Here is a 22067-nt window from a genome sequence, read left to right on the forward strand (position 1 = left end):
AAAGGTTCCCATTCACCGTGGATATTGGCCAGAACAAGCCCTACTACTGTGGGACCACTGGATTTACGAGGAAGTGAGTAAACATCTTGTTTTGTATTATGTCAAATACGAATACAGCGATTACAAAGTAAACACTACAAACTTTCTTTAAATAAAGGACTACTTATGTTTGATCATTGATAGGCATATAAAAAGCTCTCCTCATGCACATTAGCTGCACGTTAGCTGCACAACAACTGCGGGGAACGAACTGTAAATTGCTCTCCGCCGGGCGGTTTGCCGATCCGCGAAGGAAATCGACAACCCAGTCGTCATGTCAAATAATCCGGGCTATTTATGTGTGATTTTCCACTTAGAAGACTTTGAAACATCACTCGGTTCGGGTTAGCATGTCGGCTAGCTGTCACGCCTCTTGGTTTGTTTACATTCTCCGAAGCTGGGAAAAGGAAATGACACATGTCCGATTTAGGTGTCATAAAATATCGTTCGGGAGGTGCAAAGGAGAAGGTCGACAGTTTTGACTAGAGGTGTGCAAAATTTCCGATTCTTAGATTATTCGCGATTAGGCCGTGGAAGATTCGAGAACGATTCACAAACATCCAAATTCCGATTACTGAAATATGCCAAGTAAAGCGGAAGTACAACACACTCAATGAGGAACGGAGCGAGAGTAGCTAAACATCATGCTTCTCATTACCCGGCCCCTCGGGTAATGCCAATGCTCAACTCATGGCTCTAGCTGAACTCATGCCACGAGATAAAAAAAAACACAACAACATACCTGACTGCTGCCGAAAAGCTGCTACAAAGTACATCCACATAATGTTACGGTAGATATCATTTATATAGGACTAGATGCAATATAGATTCGGTAGCGTTAGCAGCACACCTACAAAAAGCTAGATGCGGGCGATAGTAAACGGCCGCCATCTTAAAGCAGTACACTTCCCTGCAAGGCTGTTGTAGCGAACCTTCCAAACAAACCTAATTAACTTTTTATCTAAAATCCTTCTAAATCGGTAAAATATTGACTTGAATCTATCTTTAAAATAGTTTTAAAACTTTCACATGTCGAAAGTAGACAAAAGGGAAATTATGGAATAACGGGAGCAATTTTAACAACTTTAACGGCTGATTCACAACATTAAATTAATTGAATGTAGTTTAAAGCTGCTGATACAGAATGGGGACTTGAGTTTTTTATTTACTGTTATTTTTGTATATTTGTTTACTGCTATATGTTAACTTTATACTGAAATAGTAGTTTGGTTTAGCCTGAGAGGATTTTTGAACAATTTTTGAACTAATGTACAAAACATTAAAAAAAAAAAAAAAAAAGGAGGGAGGTGCATCAATAATCGTTTTATAATCGAATCGGAGCCTCTGAATCGTAATCGTAATCGAATCGTTAGGTGCCCAAAGATTCCCAGCTCTAGTTTTGACCATTATGGAGTAATTTTGTCATGTCGTCCTGAATAAGTGCATTTTTATCATTTCATATTCCATTTAGCACAAGACTGTTATTTGTCATGACCATGCCATTTATTTAACAATTGGGGAAAATACTTGGATAAAAAGAATATCCTATAAAAATATTGAAGTTAAGAGACAGAAACAATGACATTTTGCAGCTCTCTTCGTCGCGTTTTCCTCGTTGTGAATAGTTCCCCCTCGACGGGCTGACTGGTCCTTCTCAAGCCATTTATTTAGCTATTGGGGAAAAATACTTGGATAAAAAGAATATCCTGTAAAAATATTGGAGTAGAGAGACTGAAACAATGACATTTTGCGGCTCTCTTCGTCGCGTTTTCCTCGTTCTGAATAATCCCCCCTCAATGGGCTGAATAGTAAAACCGATGAGCCCAGTCACCCGCTGACGTCATCCACCTGTTGGGGACGCTAGAGCCCCTATAATGGTAGGCGTGGCTAATTAAAAGACTAATTTCTCATCGTCTGCGCTTTGCTAAATTGTTGCATATAGTCGAATTGTCTCAAAATATGATTCTAATTCACATAATAATGCTATTTAAGACTTTTTTTCTCCTGTCGTCTGCTCTTTAAAAGACCTGCAGTATGATGATGATATGCAGTAGTGAAGCCAAATTTTTGTTATTGCTACTTAATTAATGTATTTTTCTCTTGTTGTTAAAGTACAATTGTTTGTGTTACTACAACTTTATGCCTCCGTGCCTAAATGCTTAAGTTATTGAAGTGCAGTTATATTTTCTTGAAAAAGACATTTTATTTATTCTGTGTTCCTGTGCGGTATTGATATTGAGCTGCGTTTAAATCGGTGTACTTAATATTACTTAGTATTATTAATATATACTGTATTCTTACTATGTTATTGTAAATTGGTTAAAAAAAATTGGGGGGGGGGGGGGCGCAATAATATCGCATATCGCAATAATTTATGAGAGAATTTATCGCCCACTAAAATTTGTTATCGCAACAGGCCTAAAGAGTATTCTACGTTGGCATATTGACACTGTATCAAGATAACGACGTAGGCCTATCGATTAAGTGGGTGGAGGGTTGGGGGGTAAGTGCACCACCTAGTGCTGATGCATTCAGGGACACAAATGCGCTAACACCGCCCATGCAAATGGCGCCGGGAAACCTGTCAAGGGGATGGAATCTCTTAAATCAGTGCAAATGGAGGTCGTGCACGCCATATCTAACTGGGGCGTGGATGATACACACACACACACTCATAAATATACATACTCACCTTGTAGACTTGTCCATAGGTGCCATTTCCCACTACTTCCACCAGTTCAAAAATCCCAGCAGGATCCTGTGTGAAGAAATAAACGCGCCTGGTGATGAGTTAACGGAGCGTAATTGAGCAAAGGGTGTGTTTGATGCCAGGGCCGGCGGCGCCCGTTCGGACTTGGCCTCATCCACACACACACAAATAGCGGCAGGGATTAGACAAAGACGAGGAGGATAGCAATAACCTCGTCAGTAAAACATCGTTTCCTTCTTTCATTTCAATATTATTTACTGTTTCAAATGCATATAGAATCTTTACACTCACCCGCAGGGATGCCAAGTCAATATCCACCAGGCTTTTGGCCGGAGAATCGTTCGCCATTTTTTAAAGGGGGAAAAATATAGGCGAATTTGAACGTAACGGCGTGTCAAAAAGTAGTCCTTCACGCCGACGGTGTTCGTCTCATTGTTGTTTGGTTGTTCTCGTGGCGTTAAATCCTCGACATACGCGGCGTTTCTCTCTTGTCTAACTCTGATCCAGCCGCTGCTACATACCGACTGAGGGGGGCAGAGTGAGACAGTGAGTCGGCTCGGAGCGTATCTCTCCCTGGCCGCATCCTTTTGATTGGCCCGCCCCTTTCGCCTCATCCGGAGACTACCCGGATGTTGGATGGCTTGCTAGCTAGAATAGATCATGGACACCGCATGATAACTCAGGATGTAATATTACATTATTGTCAACAGTGACGACAGCATCCCAGTATATGAAAACAATTAGTATCCTATATATAAAATCTTGGTATCGTACACTTGAATAACGATACTGTATTGTTACAATACAATTAAGGTTAAAAAAATATATATCGCTATTTTATTTATATTAACAATTTTCGTCATGATACGTTTGAAGAAATGTTTTGGATGAACCGTGCGCGCTATGCTTTAGGTTAAGCGTGACAACACTGACTCCAAGTGGCCATACTGTGCAGGTGCTTTAAAGGAGCCAAAAGAATTACAGTGAGCCTTCGTTTTTCGCGGTTAATGGGGACCACCAGAGCACGTCGCGATGAGTGAAAAACCGCGAAGTAGCGCTCCCCCCTTTTTTGTGTTCAATGTACAGGGTGTCCATAAAGTCTTTACCATTTCAAAAATTTATTAAAAAGGCAATTGATTAGATATTTTATTCAGATTTGTTCTATTGTATTCAGCATTTATTGACATTTTTTTTAATATCTCTTTTAATACACTTCTACATGGGCACCATTATGCCCCTTTCCCACTGAAACTAGACTAGTAAAGACTAGTAAGTCAACGCGCGTTTTTTCCAAGCCGATGCAACCCATTAGCAATTGGCATTTGGCACCTTTCCCATTGACAAAAAAAGCCGTGTCTTTTTTTTTTTTTTTTCACCCGTCAAACCCCCCACCCCTCCTCAGCCGTGCGTAAGGTTACGTGACGTCACCATGCTAAGATGCGCGTCGACAAGTGCGACCGAATTCATTTAATTCAAGGAAGTAAACAATGCAGAGCAACATGGAAGCCTCCTTTCTTCACGAATGGAAAGGAGCTGGCAGGTCTCATCATCTTTCCAATGCTGGGACATGTTGTTCAGTGTGGTGCACTACTGGCTCCTTCGTCTTCTACTAGCTTTGTTGTGAGCATCGACGTAACTACGGTTGTGGGGCGTGTTAAATGGGAGGCGACTGGCACATTGTTATGACCAGCGTTGGGAGTAACGCCGTTATAAATAACGCCGTTACGTAACGGTGTTATTTTTTCAGTAACGAGGTAATCTAACTAATTACTTTTTCCGCCGTTACAACACCGTTACTGACGGTCAAAAGCGGTGCGTTACTTACTCTGAATAAAGTAAAGAAACTACCAGCCGTGTCGAGTCGACTCTCTGCTCTGTTCATTTGTCATCCAAGACTTAGGGTGCGTTCAGGTTCGAGAATAGCGCACGTACTTCTGACTCCAAGCTGTTTGTCCCTGCTCATTCAATTAGACAATGCTTTCCAAAGTTTGGTAGCGTTTCTGTGTTTGCTACACCTGATGCTAGCCTCGTTCCCATCTCCCACTGTCAGCCAGCAGTTATTCTGCTTCCATCTTGAGGACGGCAGACGCTTTGAAGGTGACGTGAATTGTCGGGAAACGAGCCTACCTGAATGCAGCCCCTCGAGAGATGCGATGGAAGTGATTGTGATTGGCCGAGGGTTAGAGTCATGTGTCGTGGTAAGCCAATCAGAGCCGATGATTTCACAAGCAAACCGGAACAGCGCGTGCGGCAAACACACACACGCAAAACAAATGCACAAGGGTCGGGATGGCAGAGCATTCAGAAGAAAAATTGTCTTTAAGAGGTGGAGATATATAGACACTATTTCAAGTTTGTCGAATTTAAAGGAAAGAACCTGCATGTAATGTGTAATTTATGTCCCGGGGCAAAGCTTTTGTCGACATCTGTGGTAAGCAATTCAAATCTGCTGAAGCACCTAACAAGTTAACTACTACCCCTTTCCCACTGAAACTAGTGGGTCAACGCACGTTTTTCCAAGCCAATGCAACCCACTAGCAATTGGCATTTGGCACCTTTCCCACTGACAAAAAAAGCCGTGTCTTTTTTTTTTTTCCACCCGTTTAACCCCCCACCCCTCTTCAGCCATGCATAAGGTTCGTAACGTCACCACGCTAAGATGCGCTTCGACAAGTGCGACCGAATTCATTCAGTTCAAGGAAGTTAACAATGCAAAGCAACATGGAAGCCTCCTTTCCGTTTGTGTTCTTTGTTTTAATGCTTTTTACTGCCTGCAAAATGGTCGAAATGCAGCAAAGGATCAACACTGTGCTTGTGCTGAGGCAACGTAGGCGACGTGAATTTTGGTTTGAAATTGAAAGGAGTCGTGTACGTCACAGAAGGAGGAGAAGAGCCTTTGTTTCATCTGTTATGGCTATTGCTAACGCTGCTAGACCGACTGGTCGCCGTATGTGGATCGGGGCTGGAGCACATGGTTTTTGTTTTTTGTTATGACGCATCACGTACTAGCCTACGTCACCACGTAGATTAGGGTGTTGACTGTTGACCCGGGGTTTTGCTTTCACACTGCATGACGATCAGAGCCGAGGTGATTTTAACGCGGGTCGCTTGGCGGGTTGATTGACACGGGTCGAGGCGGGTCGCTGCACCTTTCCCACTGCCACCAAAAGCCGATTGTTAGTGGGTTGACACGGGTTTTTTGGCCAGTGGGAAAGGGGTATAAGTTGCACGAAGCACAAATGACTCTTCTGCAAATGTTTACCTTGACCTTTTAACTGAATATGTGGCACCACAACTGAATGACCTTCAACCAACCATCATTTTTCAGCAAGATGGCGCACCACCAAATTTGGGGCTGCATGTTCGTGGGTTCTTCAATCAAACATTTCCAGACCGATGGATTGGAAGGGATGGGCCAATTCCTTGGCCGCCACGTTCACCAGATATCACTCCCTGGACTTCTTTCTATGGGGCTATGTTAAAGATATCGTGTATCGAACAAAGATAAGGGACATTACTGACCTTAAGCGAAGGATTACTGATGCCATTGCCACAATTGATGAGGCTATGCAACAGCGAACATGGGAAGAAATCGAGTACCGTCTTGATGTGCTTCGTGCAACTAATGGTGCCCATGTAGAAGTGTATTAAAAGAGGTAAAAAAAAAATTAAAAAAACTTCAATAAACGCTGAATACAATAGAACAAATCTGAATAAAATATCATTTGCATTTTTAATAAATTTTTGAAATGGTAAAGAGACTTTATGGACACCCTGTATTTATTCAGATTTAGCACTGGAAAGAGATTCATATAAGCAGGGGTTCATTTGTGCCGGATCTTGCTGGGATCAGACACCTCTTGATTTTGGCCTCCCTGTTTTCCGGGATGTATTTGGGCAGATCCGGAACCTCTCGTGTATAGAAAATAATGATATAGAAACGTTTTTAAAAAATGTATTGTAATAGCCCCGAATGGGAGGAAGGAGGAGAGGAGTCGTTGATGGCTTTCTCCACTTTATTGTGGCAACAATAAGAAAACAATAAACAAAATAACAGCGGACTATCGCCACATTCGACCGCCAACTTTTGCTTCTCGCCCTCGCTTCCTACTACTCACAGCTCTCCAGTCCCAGCGTCTCTTAAAGGGACCGTGCATAGTGCCTTGTTTTGAGCTTTTTGTTGACAAAGGTATCGAACACACGACGGGCTGACAACTTTGTTTCTTTATTAACCCATGGAGCTAACAGCACGAACACAACTTGTGGCTCTCGGCAGGCTGTGCCTCTCTATCTCACCCCCGCATCACGTGAACAAAACAACAGTAACGTTGCATGCACTTCAGTGTGCCTCGGAAAACATATCAGAATATTACCCATAGTTACATACATTACCGTATAAAATAAAATAATATGTATAAATTCATTTACAAAACATATCAGAATATTACCCATAGTTACATACATTACCGTATAAAATAAAATAATATGCATAAATTCATTTACAGAACAAATCCCAAAAAATGCAGGTTGTTCATAAAAATTTAACGTAATTTGAAAGAGTCGGAGATTTGTTGATGCGCTGAAAAGCTTGACTAACAAACCACGCTCCTGACATAATTTTTTTTTTTTTTTTAATTGAAATCTGCGGCATCTGGGGAGCAAGCAGCCAGATCAAACGGTATTTCAACATGCGAAAAAGACGGTTGCATTTACTGTCTTTTTTCAAAAAGAGAGAGGATGATTCAAAACGAGTCAGAAAAGCAAAATGAAAAGAAAGAAAAAAAAGTCGCTCAGCATGGTAAGTGGGCATTTGCGTTTTTTTTCCCAGCACCATTTTCTGCGTATGTTCCGGGACCTGTGCCCGTCTCGTCATCCCTGCACTGTCATATGTACTTTGTGCTCCGGCGCCTTATGATTTACAAATTAAGCACTGCATATAAGACGTTTCTCACTTTTTTCCCCCCAAATTTAAAAAAAAAAAACTTATGTATATGGCGGAAAAAAACGGATACCCCCAATTTGGCTAAATTTCAAAATTGTCCTATATGCATGTGTGATCCATTATTGGAAAGCCTAAAATCTCAATTTTTGAGAGGAGGGCATTAAAAAACAACAACAACTAAACCCTAACTCGAGGTGAGAGCTAAGAGATCATAATTAAAGACACCATGATTTTAAAGTAATATTATTGTGTACTTACCTTATTTCGATCCCAAAATCACCGAGTGTAAATACACAGCTGTGAATGGCCACAGCCGGACTTTCTGGGGATTGTATGGGTGAAACACGGCAATATAACTAGGGTCGCTATGCAGAAATCGCAGACATCAAGGAGTGGTTGAGATTTTCCTTATCAAATATTTACCTTTTTGAGTGCTCCCCCCCCCCCAATTTTTCTTTGTTTGGATCGATTACTTCTCATCTAAAATATCAGGCAAAGTACGACAAAAAAAAACAAAAAACAAAAAAAAAAAATACAATGAAGCGATAGTTATTAGATATCCGTGACCTATTTACAGACATTATTTTTTTCATTGTGACATAATTTGTTAAGTTTCAAATATGCGTGTGAATACTTTTTTTAAGTCTTTTTTTTTTTTTAGTATATTATTTTTAATATTAGACATCAAACGATATAGGTTTCGAATAATAAATTACTTAAAATACATGTTTATTCTAAAGAGAGGTGCAAGAGCAGAAACTGCTTTTTCAGCCTTGTGTTTTCTGTCAAATATAAATTTTGATTCTTTTTCAGAACTTCAAATGTAATAATTATGTTTTAAACAAGTTACTGTCCCACAGGCACTGGCCGCATCGATTTTGCCTCTTAGCAACCAATTTTGATCAATATACACTACATCTGTAGTTCAAGTTTTTGGAACCAAGACCTACCATAATATGCAATATCAAGAAGAGATTTTATCCTGTTAAAATATTGTATATTGTAATGTACAATTTCCAACATTAAAACCACTTCAGTATAGGACAAAAAAAGCATTTTATCCAACTTAAATTGTAATTTCTCTTTAGATTTTTTTTTTTTTTTTTTTAAAGCAAATGTATACTAAAGGCTTAAAAGCAAACAATTCTTAAACTAATCATGATTTGGTTTCATTTATTGGCAATAAAAAATAAGTACAAGACCTCCCTTTACAAATAATCTCTGGGAAATGCAGCATGTCATGAATCCTGCCAGGCAGATCGCAAACATTTGGAAGGAAAGAAGAAAAAGCGCAGCTACGGTACACTTAGCCTTTCTCAACCAAACATTCTTTCCCGTCATTTAAAACCACACCTGCCTTTCACAAGTTTTCTTTAGCATTAAATAAGCAAAAACATTTTTTTCCGTGCGTCAGACAGACAGCAAAAGTGCAAGCTGTCCATTTTTGAAGTGCTTTCGAGTTGAAAAGAGAATAAATGCTGCTACTAGAACATTCAGGTAGTCTGTCGAAAATGTCACGCGCGCACGCATGCACACACACACACACACACACAGAAATGTGAAAAAGGCCTCCCTGTTACATGATCACTTACAAGTTTCTCATTCAAGCATCAACAGTACAACTGCAACACCAGACGGGAGAATAAAGAAGAAACTTTAGTCGGGAACGCTGTCACTGATATGCTAAAGATTAATTCTTTCCCAGTTTCTGCTTGTTTTATTTTTGGGTGTGTACATTAGCGTAAAACAGAAGAAAAAAACGTTTATAATTGCACGTATTAAAAAGTTGTGAAGTCAACGATAAGATGTTTGTTGCGTTGCCAATTAAAACTAAGTGAAGCTGATAGCATGTAGCATGTTTAAAGCTACAACAGTGATTGGTTCCCAAGGCTAGCATTGCCACAATAAAATAAAGTCCATGGGATGTGGCAGCACTTAAAACATAATCCAAGGTTTTTCTTTAGTTCAAAGCAAGTGGATACTAAATTTTATCCACGATGGACTGGTGGACAAATAGATGTATCTCTATGCTAGATTGTTGTGTAACCAGGCCGTGACAGCAATTAAAACAAAAGAAAGCAAGTAGCAGTTTGAGATCATTTTCCATTGTCGACATGAAATTGAGGAAAAAGCAGCAGCACGTAAGCAAAAGTTGGATTTGAACGACACCAAGACGCAATTGACATTTGAAAAAAAAAAAGTGACTCGATCAGCTGGGGTTGTGCGAATTGTTCCAGAGGGTGTGACGCGACCAACGTCACCGCGGTCTCCTTCGCATGACGAAGATGAGAACCTTGCGGATGGCTAGCAGCCGTTCCTTCAGGGAGCTCATGGACAGGATGGTCAGCTGGGCCCGGTTCTCCAGCGGCAGCACAGCTAGTAGCCACCAGCACCAGGCTGGCCCACTGCTACTTGCCTGCATCATGAGGACACACACACACAAAAAAAAAAAAACAGGCCAGTTACGCTACCAAATGAAAAAAACTAAACCCAGATAAGGCGTGTACTCCATATACCTACAGCACAAAATGGTTACTATTACTTGTAAGAATATTAGTTGTAGTTCTTCTCACCTGCGGGTCAGGGTCTTTGCCAGGTAGTTGTCCAAAGTGTCCGACGATTTGAGTCTTCATGTTGTCTTTGAGCGACGTGAACCAGTTGCTAGCTTGTTCATAGACCGCATCGTGCAGCTTGAGCAGCTGGACCAGCTCCTCACCTTCTACCTGTTTCACACCAATAAAAATTTGGATTCAATTGTGATGTTTTTTTTAAGTGGGTGGATGGGGAGGTGCATTTTGGATACCCAAAGCCCACCTTTTTGTCTTCTAGGTACTCTATTTTGGCGGTGTGGTAGCCATCTCTCTGGCCATGACTTAAGACTTTGAAACGAGACACTCCAATGGTCTCCACTACAGAGCGGCCGTCAGGGAAGAACTTGACGTCTTGGACCTGCGCAGAAAAATCCACAGAGTTACTTTTACTAAACGGAATAACGACTGGGTGGCTTTTTGTTCAGAGGATTTGCGTTTTAAATAACATAGCGGAAGATCAATTACTGATGAGATTCAAGTTAATATGCAGGTCAAATGTTTGTTTTTGTAATTAAACAATCCAGTTTTTTCCAGGGCTGTCAAACGATTAAAATTTTTAATCGAATTAATCACAGCTTAAAAATAAATTATTCGTAATTAATTGCAATTCAAACCATCTCTAAAATATGCCATATTTTTCTGTAAATTAATGTTGGAATGGAAAGATAAGACACAAGACGGATACATACATTCAACATACTGTATTTGTGATAACAAATCCACAAGATGGCATTAACATTATTAACATTCTTTCTGTTAAAGGGATCCACGGATAGAAAGACTTGTAGTTTTTAAAAGATAAATGTTATAGCAAGTTATAGTAATTTTATATTAAAACCCGTCTTAATGCTTTTGTTTTAATAACATTTTTTAAATTTTCAATCAAAAAATAAACTAGTAGCTCGCCATTGTTGACGTCGCCGAGCGGTGAAGTCACATGGGCTCCTGCCGTTCTTCCACAGTGTCTTTAACTACGTAAGGTATTGATTGAAATACACCACAAGGTGTCAATGGCAAATTTGAAGTTACTTAGAAATCAAGCCAATGAGTAAGTTTTGTCCCTCGACTGACGTTGCAGTTTCTACTTTACTGGTCCAGCCACGGTCATTTGCGTGCTGGCTTCATAACGTACGACACCTCTGATAATTGGAATATTTTGACTAAACATTGCCATCCAGTGGTTTGAATAGAGTTTGACCAAAGTCTGAGTAAGTTTTATGTGTATTTTGCACAGCTATTTTGATTGGGAATGCCAGTTCTCTTTGCATTGAAAGCTTTTCTTTTTGTGAACATTATTTTTTTTGAGAGATAGGAATATTAATTTTTTTGTGCTTTAACTAAATGATACTTATGTTTGTTGTGAAGGAGTTGCCGAAGCTTATGCCAATAAACTGCGCGGTCCAATGAACGCCTGTGTCCAGTCGCCTTTCTCTACCTCTTAGCTCTCCATGTGCAAAAAACAGCGTCATTGGAATCTGTTTGAGGCAATGCATGAGCGGGTCATTCCACGCATGCGTTAAATGCGTCAAATATTTTAACGTGAATTAAAAAATTAATTACCGCCCATTAACGTGATAAATTTGACAGCACTAGTTTTTTTAATTTCCATTTTATTTATTAACAGATTATGGTGTGTTGTATAATATATGCATAGAAGAATTTCACCGACATTAAGTTATTGCTTGATTTACTAATTATGTAAATGGCGGAAAACACAGACAAGACTGAAAAAGCAGTTTCTGCTCTTGCAACCCTATATAAAATAAACTGATGTATTTTAAGCCAAAAGAACTGTTGTGTTTGATAGAACAATGTGTATATGCTGCCATAGCAGATTCACGGCCCATTAAGCCCCCGAACTATTTTAATTTGTCCCTTTTACCCTGGAAATCAGAGGCGTCGCTTCACCGCTTTTGTTTCAACCTAGCCATAAAAAGAAGGCAAGTAATTATAATTATTATTCAAAATGTCTGTCATTTTTAGCTTAGAATCAGTATTCGAGTTCCAATATTTCGTTTAAAAAAAAAACAAACAAAAAAAACACGACTTTAAAAAATTATTCACTCGCATATTTTAAACTTTTAAACAAATTACGGCAGAATGAAAAAATTGGTGTCTGTAAAAAAGTCACAGATATCTGTCTCATAACTATCACTTAATTGTATTTTTTTTTTGTTACCTTTGGATTTTCCCCGATATGTTAGATGATAATCGATCCAAACAATCGGGGGGGGGAACGTTTAAAAGGGTAAATATATGAAAAAGAACATCTCGACCACTCCTTTATGTCTGCGATTTCTGCATCGCGACCCTTGTTATATTACCATGTTTCACCCATAAAATTCCAAAAAATCCAGCTGTGACCATTCACAGCTGTGTCTTGACACTCAGTGATACATGCTACATGAGTTTCTGGATCGAAACAAGGTAAGTATGCCATAATAATTCGTTAAAGTCATGGCGTCTGTAATCCTGCTCTCGTGTGCTCTCACCTCCAGGTAGGGTTTTGCTGTTTAAAAATTAAAAGAAAAAAAAAACCTTCCTGTTCAAAATTTTTCTTCCCCCAGAAAATTGAGATTTGAAGCTTTCCAATGATGTATCACACATGGATATCGGACAATTTTGAAATTTCGCTGTCTCAGAGCGGAACTTCAAGTCAATTGAGTGTTTTCCGCCATATATATATTTCTCATGTAATACGTTGTGTTCATTTTTAATTGTAATAATTTCATTTTTCAAAGATATACTTAAATGGTTTATTTAATACTGTTTCATTATTCACACATCAATCATCCCATGATTATTGAATACAATCAATAGGGGTGAAAAATCAAAATGGATGAATATATTTTAATCAACCTCTTAGGAAATAATAATAGCAAGTAAGTCATAAAATTAAAAAGTGGCACAAAAATTTGCTGCTGATGGAAAATATAACATTTCAATTTTGTAGTCATAATTTATCATTTTCATTATTATACTATATTAGAATAATACAAGTAATATTATAAACAGAATTTGTTAAACTTATTTTATTATAATCAAGTTTTCAGAGGACAAGTGACTTTTTGGTAATTAAAGAAAAAAAAAAACTTTGTTTAACCTATTCAGAACTGAGCATGCTGCTGAAAGACATGGCGCGTTCACATCTCTAAACCAATAAATACACTGAATTTAGTTGCTCTTGCCACTTATGGGAGATGATTGGACGAAACTTTACCCATCGAAATCAAGTCATATGGTTTAGCACGCCCTCTTTGTATTTTTTGCTCTTTGAAAAAACGCAACTTTAAAAAGGCAAACGAAAGTGCTCATTTCTTATCAAACGCAGTAACAATAAAAGTAACAAATAAAAGCATGAAATATCCCCGACCGTAAAATTGCACTTTGTTCTGGTGTTTGAGCTGAGTTAAAAAGAGCAAAGATTTTTTTTTTTTTGCCCAGCAGAAAAATGCAGGTCTGAAGGGGTTAAACCTGGCATCCACATTATTAACATTTGGCATACAAGTGTAGCCCACATGACCCAAATTCTGATGTGCACATTATGTGGGCTCCAGGTCTCAATTATGATATTTGTAAAATATTTTGTAATATTTTAGTATGAATATATATAAATTTACATTTTTTTAAAGATAAAAAAACAAAACAAAAAAAAAAAAACACTGGTTTTCTCCCCCAGTAAAACTAGCTTTTTTATTTTTTAAATTTTACTTAAATGAGTGCCTTATACAGGGTTAACCAATGAGTAAAATATATGTTAACAATTTAATTGAAAACCACCTTAGTTCATTTTAACATTTAAATTAATTCAATTACGAAATACATCAAGCTGTGACTTTCATTGCTGACCTGTAGCATGCAGCCGTAGTCGGCGAAGCCTTTCAGCTCGTCGGCGATACACATGCCGAACTGCTTGGTGCCCGTCTCCATGGAGCGGCGGATCATGAGGCGGTACCGCGGCTCAAAGACGTGCAATGGACATGGGATTGTGGGGAAGGCCATAGTGCACACAAAGATGGGCACTTCCTGGTTCAGACTGCCAACGGAAGCAGATTTGCCTGGTGAGTGGAATGGCCAGCTATTTGGCGACAACGCTACCTGTTGAAACTCACTTGGAGAGCTCTTTCATCTCCTCCTCGTGGACCTTCTTCCTTTCTGCCAGTTCGGTAGCCAGGTAACGCTGCAGTATCTCCTCCATCAGCAGTGTCTTATTGTAGCCCCGGGTGGCCAAAAACTGACAAGGGGGCCACACATAACACCAATTAATCATTGCACCTATTACAAAGGAAGGTTTGCATTTGTTCGTAATTGTCACCTCTGAGAGGTTCTCCTTGCACAGAGGGCAGTTAGGGTTGTGGTCAAGGCAGCGCTCCAGACACTTCAGACAGAAGGTGTGCCCACAGGGTGTGGCCACGGGCTCATAGAAAAGCCTGGAAGGCAATGACAGCAACCGCGTTAACGGAAGGCTTAATTTATCCTTCATAGTGAGAAGCTCCTCACGCTCACCTCATACAGAGTGAGCACTCTAAGTCGCCGCTGTCCAATAGCTCGGATGGAACCACTCTTCCTCTGTATGCAGCCGCTGTCTTAACATCACTCGCCTCGCCTGCATGAGAGACGGTGGCCATTTTAAGAACTGGACCTACCCTTTGATCACTTTTTTTTTTGGTTCCCTTTTAAAAATCTAAATCAACATTATCAAGAGTCTGGCAACATTTGCAGCTTGACTCATTGACTGCCAGCGTTAACTCGCTGCAAACCCTACCAGGATAAATGAAGGGAAAGTCTTATCGTCGTCAATGGCAGCCAATGAGTTACAATAAACCCTTTTCCTTATATTTAATATAACGTGTTTTATTATTAAAACAATAAAAACATGCATGCTAACTAATTACGATAATAGCCCAATGTATTACAATCAAATTTAAATAACATCAATAAAGAAAATGACCATTAATAAAGAAAAAAAAAAAACACATTTTAACAATTTTAACTCATTGAATACAAATTTTAGAATTTAGAAATATTTTAAAATGCACAAAGAGTGATGAAATGAAAGCCATGTAATTTTCAGACTCTAAGATTTGAACCCTACCCTCCGTTTGGTAACCTGCAGTTTATATATGGATTTTTATAGGCTAATAAGCTGAAAGTCTTTTGGTGCAAAAGTAAAAGTAAATTATAAAATAATACAATGTGCACACCTGTAGCTTCCTATATATGAACAAAAGGTTTTCTAGCCAAACTTTGTGGCTTGTAGTTAGGTGTGCCTTATAGCCCGAAAATTACGATGCAATTTAGCCGTATGAATCTGTTGTGCTCCGTACCGGGTTTGAGGATCTTTGTGGGGGGATTGGAGGAGCATTCGTCATTCTGTTTCCTCTTAAAACCAGTGGGCGGTGTCGGTAGGGAGGCCAGGACGTCAGCCAGGCTCTTGCTGGCACTGGTGCCACTGCCCTCGCCTGGTGGCGCAATGGAGTCGCGCTGTCTGGATGAAGACTCTTCAGTCACAGTGCTTTTCGTCATGCTCAGGTCAAATTCCTGTAGACAAAAATATAATGAAAAAAGTTAACGGATAGATTACCAATTTAGTTGTCAGCACTCTTATCTTGAAAACGTGCATATTTTTTTTAACCTGTGTGGATAAAGACGGTTTCTGGGCAAGGGGTCTCAGCGTCCTCAGCAGAGCTGGGGGCTTGATGGGGCGCGAGGCCACCCCGCCTTGAAGGGGGTGCAGCGGCGTGGGCATGTCTTGGTTTTCGAAAACAGAGGAGAAGAGCTCGGCCAGGACCTGCGCCGAAGAGGAGCATTAAGAACCGCCGGCGCAGTTGTGACAAATTGATGGACGGCGGACTTGCCTTCTGAGCCTCCACTCGAACTTTGGTCCAGTCGGGTTTGAGCGCCACACATAGGAAATATTCTTCCAGGGCTTCGTCGTTCCGTGCCGCTTTGCTCAGCGTGGTGGCCTTCAGGTAGTGAGCCTACAAACAGACATGCATGTGGCATTGAGGACTATTTTGTTTTCATTTAGATCAGACAAGTATTGACATAAGGAATATAGCTTCCCTTTCACATTATGCATTTCATGTGGTGATGATTGTGAAAGAAATTTTAAAAAATTGCACAATTACAAAAACCACCAAGGTTATTGGGAGAAGTTGAATAATAAAATTTAGAGAAAAACATTGGTGAAAAACACATTTAAAATGTGCTCAAATTGATAAAAATGTACACATGCAATATTCATAAAACGTGAAGAAAAAAATTGCATGCAAAGTACACAATAAATTTAAAGGCAAAATTGTAAAAAAAAAAAAAAAAATGAAGTAGGACAACTGATTACTATATATTAAAATTTAACAGATTTCTTTTTTTTTTTTAAATACAACTGTTATCTTCAAACTTTTAGAAAATTTAGAACAATGGATGAAAAAATGCGCTAACAAAAATGATCCTGTTCGTCACCCTCAGTTTAAAAATATCAAGCCTTTGTCATCATGTCTGTCAATCATGCAAATATCTTTGTCAATATTTTCCACTAATCGACGTCTGTCGCCTGTGTCAGTCTCACCTTTGGCCACCGAGGTTTGATCTGGCACAGGCTGCTGGCGTCCCGCACCGCCTGACTCACGTTGTCCATGTCCATGTGCAATTCGGCCCGTTGGCACAGCAGCCGTCCTGAAGATGGCGCTGCGCACACACACACACAAACGAGACCTAAGTCAGGTCAAGAAGTAGGCCAGCCCAAGCTTGTAACGTGACATGAGGATTTGTCACGTGGCTGGCCGAAACAGCAGGAACAAATGTGATTCTATCCGCAACTGGATTTGACACAACTCCACAACGCTTTATTTTACTTGGAAGACAGCAGCCACTATCCTAAAAAAACATGGTAATGATTCTATGAGCCACATGCAGTCAAATGGCCTCAGAATGCATATTGTCAATATGGTGAACCAGTGCTTGGCGTGTGTGCGTGGCATGTGACGGCATCATATGTCACTATAAGCATCGCCAAGGCCAGCTCGACTGCTTCCTTCCTTGCGGCTGTTGTGCCTTTTGTCAGGCAGTGAATCAGCGTTGTAAACAGACGCTTTACCATTTGGGTGCGTAAAATGGATTCCAAGTCATTCTTGCATCCAACAGGAAGTGATTTTAGCTGTGTCACTCTCCTAGAATTAAATCATTAAACTGACTGCGTAAATTATGTTTATGACATATTTTGGTTTATCATTATTGATAAAAAGGGGATGGCATTATTAAGTACATGTATTAGGTATCACTGAGTACATAACCAAAATGTAACTATCGGTACTTGTACTCTGATTAGTTTAGGGAGGGGAAAAAAAAGTATCAGGAATACCAGGAGTAAGGAAAGTATCTCCCCCTCACAGAAAAGTGAAATTACAGTAAGTAAAAAAGCATAATAAAACTTCAAATACAGCTTATTAATCGAATCTCTCTTCTGTCCAACCGAACACCCTGACGTAGCCGTATACTTGCCATTGGAAGTGGATTGGGACTAATTCTGTGTTCAACTAGCACAATTATGTGCCATGTTTTTTTGTTTGTTTGTTTTCACATGCGTAATAGCAGCCGGAGGAGGTTAATTGAAAAAACTTCAATTATCCTAACTTCAAATTAAAAAAAATAGTGATATTTCCACCAACTGGAATTAGGCCTGTCACGATAACAAATTTGAGCGGGCAATATACCGTCTCAAAGTATTGCTTATATGCAATATTATGTTTAAAAACAAACAACACCAAAAAAAAGAAGAAGAAAAAAAAACAACCACTAATGTTGCAACATTTCCTAATAATCCCTTTAGTTTATGAATTAAACTTTAGTTTTACGGTGTGTCGATGATCAATAAACATCTTTGAAAGGAACTTGACTCTCTAGGCCTGTCGGGATAATATATCGCCTACTAAATTTTGTTGTCACATAAATTATTGCAGATATGCGATTCGGTATTATTGGCATTTTTTTAAGCAATTGAACCACTAATGTACTGATAATACATCTGAATAAATCACCCATTCAAATGCAATAAATTGTTATTCTTAAATAAAACACAAACTATATTAAAAATAATATTTAAAAAAACACACACAAAGGTAAGTGCAGAATATGTACATGTTACCTGTTGAGCGTGACGTACATCAATTTTGAAATGTTCATCAGAATCCGTGGGGTGTCAGTCATCTCTTTTTTCACATCGTTTGCAAATGCTGTAAACCAGCTATTTTTCATGTTTGAAGTGTCACTTTTTCATGGCAATTTTGAGTTTTGGAGAATAGTGCCAATATTTTATGGCGAGCTAAAGTGGTTAGTACTAGAGATAATACCGATATTTGGAAATCTTATTTTGCATCCAAATTTAAAACTAGGTTATTTCGGCTCGGATGCGGCCGCGCCTCTTTCTCCTGCCTGCTATCTCCTGCAGTAGTATTCACCTCATTCTCTGATTGGTTAAATGGTAAATAGAGTTACACGTGTATTACACCTTTCCACCTTTCTAAGGCCTTCAAAGCGCTTCACACTATATCCTCATCTACCTACTGGTGACGCAGCACCAGGAGCAACGTGGGGTTTAGTATCTTTCACAAGGATACTTAGGCGAGGTCATCAGGGCCGAGAATCGAACCCGCAAACTCTGGGTTGGGGATCGACTGCTCTATCCATGAAACCATGCCACCCCCTATTATTCGCTATTATTTTCTATTTGTGTGATTCAATAAATATTTTTCAGGCATTTCAATGAAGTTCAGTGCATTATTCAATTTTTTTAACACCAAATTTTATACTTTTACTGCAAATTAACATAGGCTCCAAAAATCGGTTATTGGCCGCTCTAACTACTAATGATGGCTATCGGTACTGAAAAACCCATATCGGTTGATCTCTAGTTAGTACATCGTCTTTTTTCCCATTAGTCTAATCGTAGAAATGTTTTACAATGTTTAACATAGAGGAGTTTGTATGTCTGAACCTTAATTCTATGGCATGTTGATGACCAATAAACATGTGGAAGGATTTGGAGTATCATATGCAATCAACATGCTCATGTGCCGAGTGCACGCATCAGACGCAAACACAAATGTATGCACAGTCGCAGCCGTGAAAATTACAGCCCTCTTTCTTATTTACCGTGCAATAAATTTACTTATTGCATATTGCGACAGGCTTAGAAATCTCCTGTGCAATCAATGGGCGAAGTTTTACAGCGGTTACGAACCAACCACCTGAGCCCCTACCCAAATCCCTCTGTTAAATGTGTTCCCACTCAGTCAAAGCAAACTTCAGCGAGCCCAAGTGTGACTCATGTCAAGCATCATAGTTATATACCATCTCAGAACTGTGACCTAAATGTTACCAAACATACCAGCCTTTATGAAACATTAAAGTCTTACATACACATGCGGTGTCTATTTACATAGGAACGATGTAACCTAACAGTCTTAACGTATCATATCTAAAAAGCGTCATGGTTGCTAAAGCGCTCAGATATTGGATTACTTCATTACTTTGTGTTTATTACACTGCTGTGTCGCTATTCGAGACATTTTAAAACTACAATTTTAGGTTCGCATTCCAGTTTCATGTTAACAGTAACATGAGATTAATTACTTTAACCAACATTTAATGTAGTATGAGTGCTGTGAAAAGCCTGGGCAATCCAAGACGCACAACCCTATTTATTTCAAGGAAAATAGTCATATTTGTATATATTTTGGTGCAATAATTATTAAAATGACAACCGTAATATCTAAGGGGGTGATGGTGTGAAATTTAGAATTACGATTTTTTTTAAATTGAGGCGATTCAAGAAAAAAGTTATAATTGTGACTTATTTTAATCTCACAAAGCTTTCCAAAAATAAAGCCAGATAAATCAGATTTTATGACTCAAATTGCTGATCATGTTAATTAAATTTAAAAGTATGATAAAATAACGGTCAGCATGACATTTTTTCCACACACTGGCCAATTAAAGGTAAAAGACAGAAAAAACAACTACTTTTTTTTTCCAAATGTTTTTTTTGTACATTATTTGTAGAATGGCCAACGTCTTCTTCACGGCTGTTTGTTCATATATGGCATTTCAAATGATAAAATTGTGAACATTATTGAAAAAGTCATTGTGTTGTTCACGTAAGTCAATAAATTAAATCATTCACAAAGTGGAGTGTTATAACGTGTGCTTGTTAGGTAACGAAGACCAGTCATTTAAAGTGACCCATGTATGGAGCGCAGATGACCGCCGCCTGCAGGTGACACCCAGAAGTGAAGGGGGGAAAGTAGGTCACCTGTTGCAAAAAAAAGCTTATAATAAAATATTATCTTACCCAATTCCACAGCATCGTTGTATTTCTCCAAGGCTTCCGCTAGGTTTCGGCTCTGCCACAACTCCTCGCCTTCAATCCACAGTCTGCGTGCTCGGGTCTCGGTGGCGAAAAGTTTATCCAACAGGCCGCCGAGCACCACGTTCAACCGGCGGCCGTTAGGCAGTCCCTCTTTCCGGGCCAGGGCTCGCTTACAGTGCACGCAGTCCTTCACCGAATCTGGCTCCAGGCAGCGTCTGCAGAAGGTGTGCCCGCACTCCACCGTGGAGGGTTCGTGAAGGACACAACGACACAAGCCGCAAGAGAACAAGTCCAGCGGGTCGTCCTCGGGGCTTTCCCCGTCGGCGTCCTCGCCTTCCTCACCGCCGGTGGTCCTCCGGAGGCCCGGTTCCTTCTCACGCAACCCCCGGGCGATGCTCTCAACCAGCAGTGGCAGTTCCTCCGGCCGCAGCTTGCCAAGGCTAGCCGCCGTACAGTAAGAGTCCAGGGCCTCGGAGAGTCGGCCGGCACGCACCAATGTGTCGGCTTTGCGTAGACACAAGCCTCGGTCGGGTTGCTGGAGATCGGCCAGCTGCGAGCTGTAGATTTCGGCGGCCAAATTGTAGTCCCCGGCGCGGTTTGCCTCCGCTGCCACCTCCAGCATCTCCGGGCAAATGCCCGGTGCGGACGGGTGAGAGAGCGGGTGGAGCAACATCTCAACCTCCATGAGTAATTCAATATAAGTAAAACAATAGTATCTACTCAACTATATTGGGAAAAAAAAATATATATATATATATATATATATATATATATATACAAGTTAGCGTATTAATCGAATCTCTCTTCCGTCCAACCGAACACCCGAACGTGGCCGTGTACTTGCCATCGGGAGTGGATTGGGACTCATTCTGGATTCAACAAGCACAATTACGTACCTTTTTTTCAACACGCGTAAAAGCAGCCAGAGGTTAATCGAATAAACTTAAAAGTAACATCCACTTGGATGAACGACGGGTATGAAAATAAACGACAACAAAGTTAGACAATTGTTTAACGTACCGTAAAGTTAACTAAAATAAAATGTAAGTCTTAGCCGTGGTTCTTTTTAATCGAGCAAAACGTAGCAACATGCTAACCGCGAGCTAACGTCGACCTACCCGATTTGCACCCACGGCCCATATAAACAAACAAGCGACGTCAAAAACAAATCTAGGCGCTCAGACGACTGAACAACTCGAAACCTTAAAAACGCCGTTCTAAACTGGTAAAAAAAAATACAGAGAAGGAAAGGGAAAAAAATAAGTTCGCTGTTTATCTTATCGACTCTCCACAGCTAATTCAGCTCGAGCTGCTAACGACGTCAACCCGTTTGAGAAGCTGCCAGTGTTTGCTGTACGCTGCTCGTCCCATTCGCTTAAACGAGTCACGTGACGTAGAATACGTCTTCTCATTGGC

The 22067-nt window shown here is 39.9% G+C and overlaps 2 protein-coding genes across 11 annotated transcripts in view; both read right to left on the reverse strand.

The window, feature by feature from the left end:
* map4k4 (mitogen-activated protein kinase kinase kinase kinase 4) overlaps positions 1-3326 on the reverse strand; it is a 59190-nt gene extending 55864 nt beyond the window's left edge. For 9 of the 10 annotated variants that reach the window (XM_057851686.1, XM_057851682.1, XM_057851684.1 and 6 more), the window contains exons 1-2: positions 3041-3325; positions 2732-2797 (exon numbers count right to left, since the gene is read on the reverse strand). In XM_057851686.1, coding sequence (XP_057707669.1) covers positions 2732-2797; positions 3041-3097 — 123 coding nt within the window. In that variant the 5' untranslated portion in view covers positions 3098-3325. Of the gene's footprint in view, positions 1-2731; positions 2798-3040 lie in introns of all 10 variants that reach the window. The other variant, XM_057851683.1, reaches the window with a different exon arrangement.
* A 4293-nt stretch (positions 3327-7619) lies between these two features.
* On the reverse strand, positions 7620-22028 carry lonrf2 (LON peptidase N-terminal domain and ring finger 2). Its single transcript, XM_057853294.1, has 12 exons — positions 20634-22028; positions 16854-16972; positions 16141-16263; positions 15918-16073; positions 15610-15823; positions 14789-14888; positions 14598-14712; positions 14395-14516; positions 14132-14318; positions 10506-10640; positions 10265-10414; positions 7620-10107 (listed from the first exon to the last, which is right to left on the reverse strand). The coding sequence occupies exons 1-12, from the start codon at positions 21334-21336 to the stop codon at positions 9949-9951; spliced, it is 2283 nt and encodes a 760-aa protein (XP_057709277.1). The 5' UTR covers positions 21337-22028; the 3' UTR covers positions 7620-9948.
* Positions 22029-22067: the final 39 nt, after the last annotated feature.

This window comes from Corythoichthys intestinalis, chromosome 12 (genome assembly GCF_030265065.1).
Source record: "Corythoichthys intestinalis isolate RoL2023-P3 chromosome 12, ASM3026506v1, whole genome shotgun sequence".
NCBI lineage: Eukaryota > Metazoa > Chordata > Actinopteri > Syngnathiformes > Syngnathidae > Corythoichthys > Corythoichthys intestinalis.

Coding starts and splice junctions, on each gene's coding strand:
- lonrf2 (XM_057853294.1), bottom strand. CDS start 21,336: ATGGAGGTTGAGATGTTGCTCCACCCGCTCTCTCACCCGTCCGCACCG. Junction 16,973..20,633: donor CAACGATGCTGTGGAATTGG/GTAAGATAATAT, acceptor GTGTGTGCGCAG/CGCCATCTTCAGGACGGCTG. Junction 14,713..14,788: donor GAGTGCTCACTCTGTATGAG/GTGAGCGTGAGG, acceptor ATTGCCTTCCAG/GCTTTTCTATGAGCCCGTGG.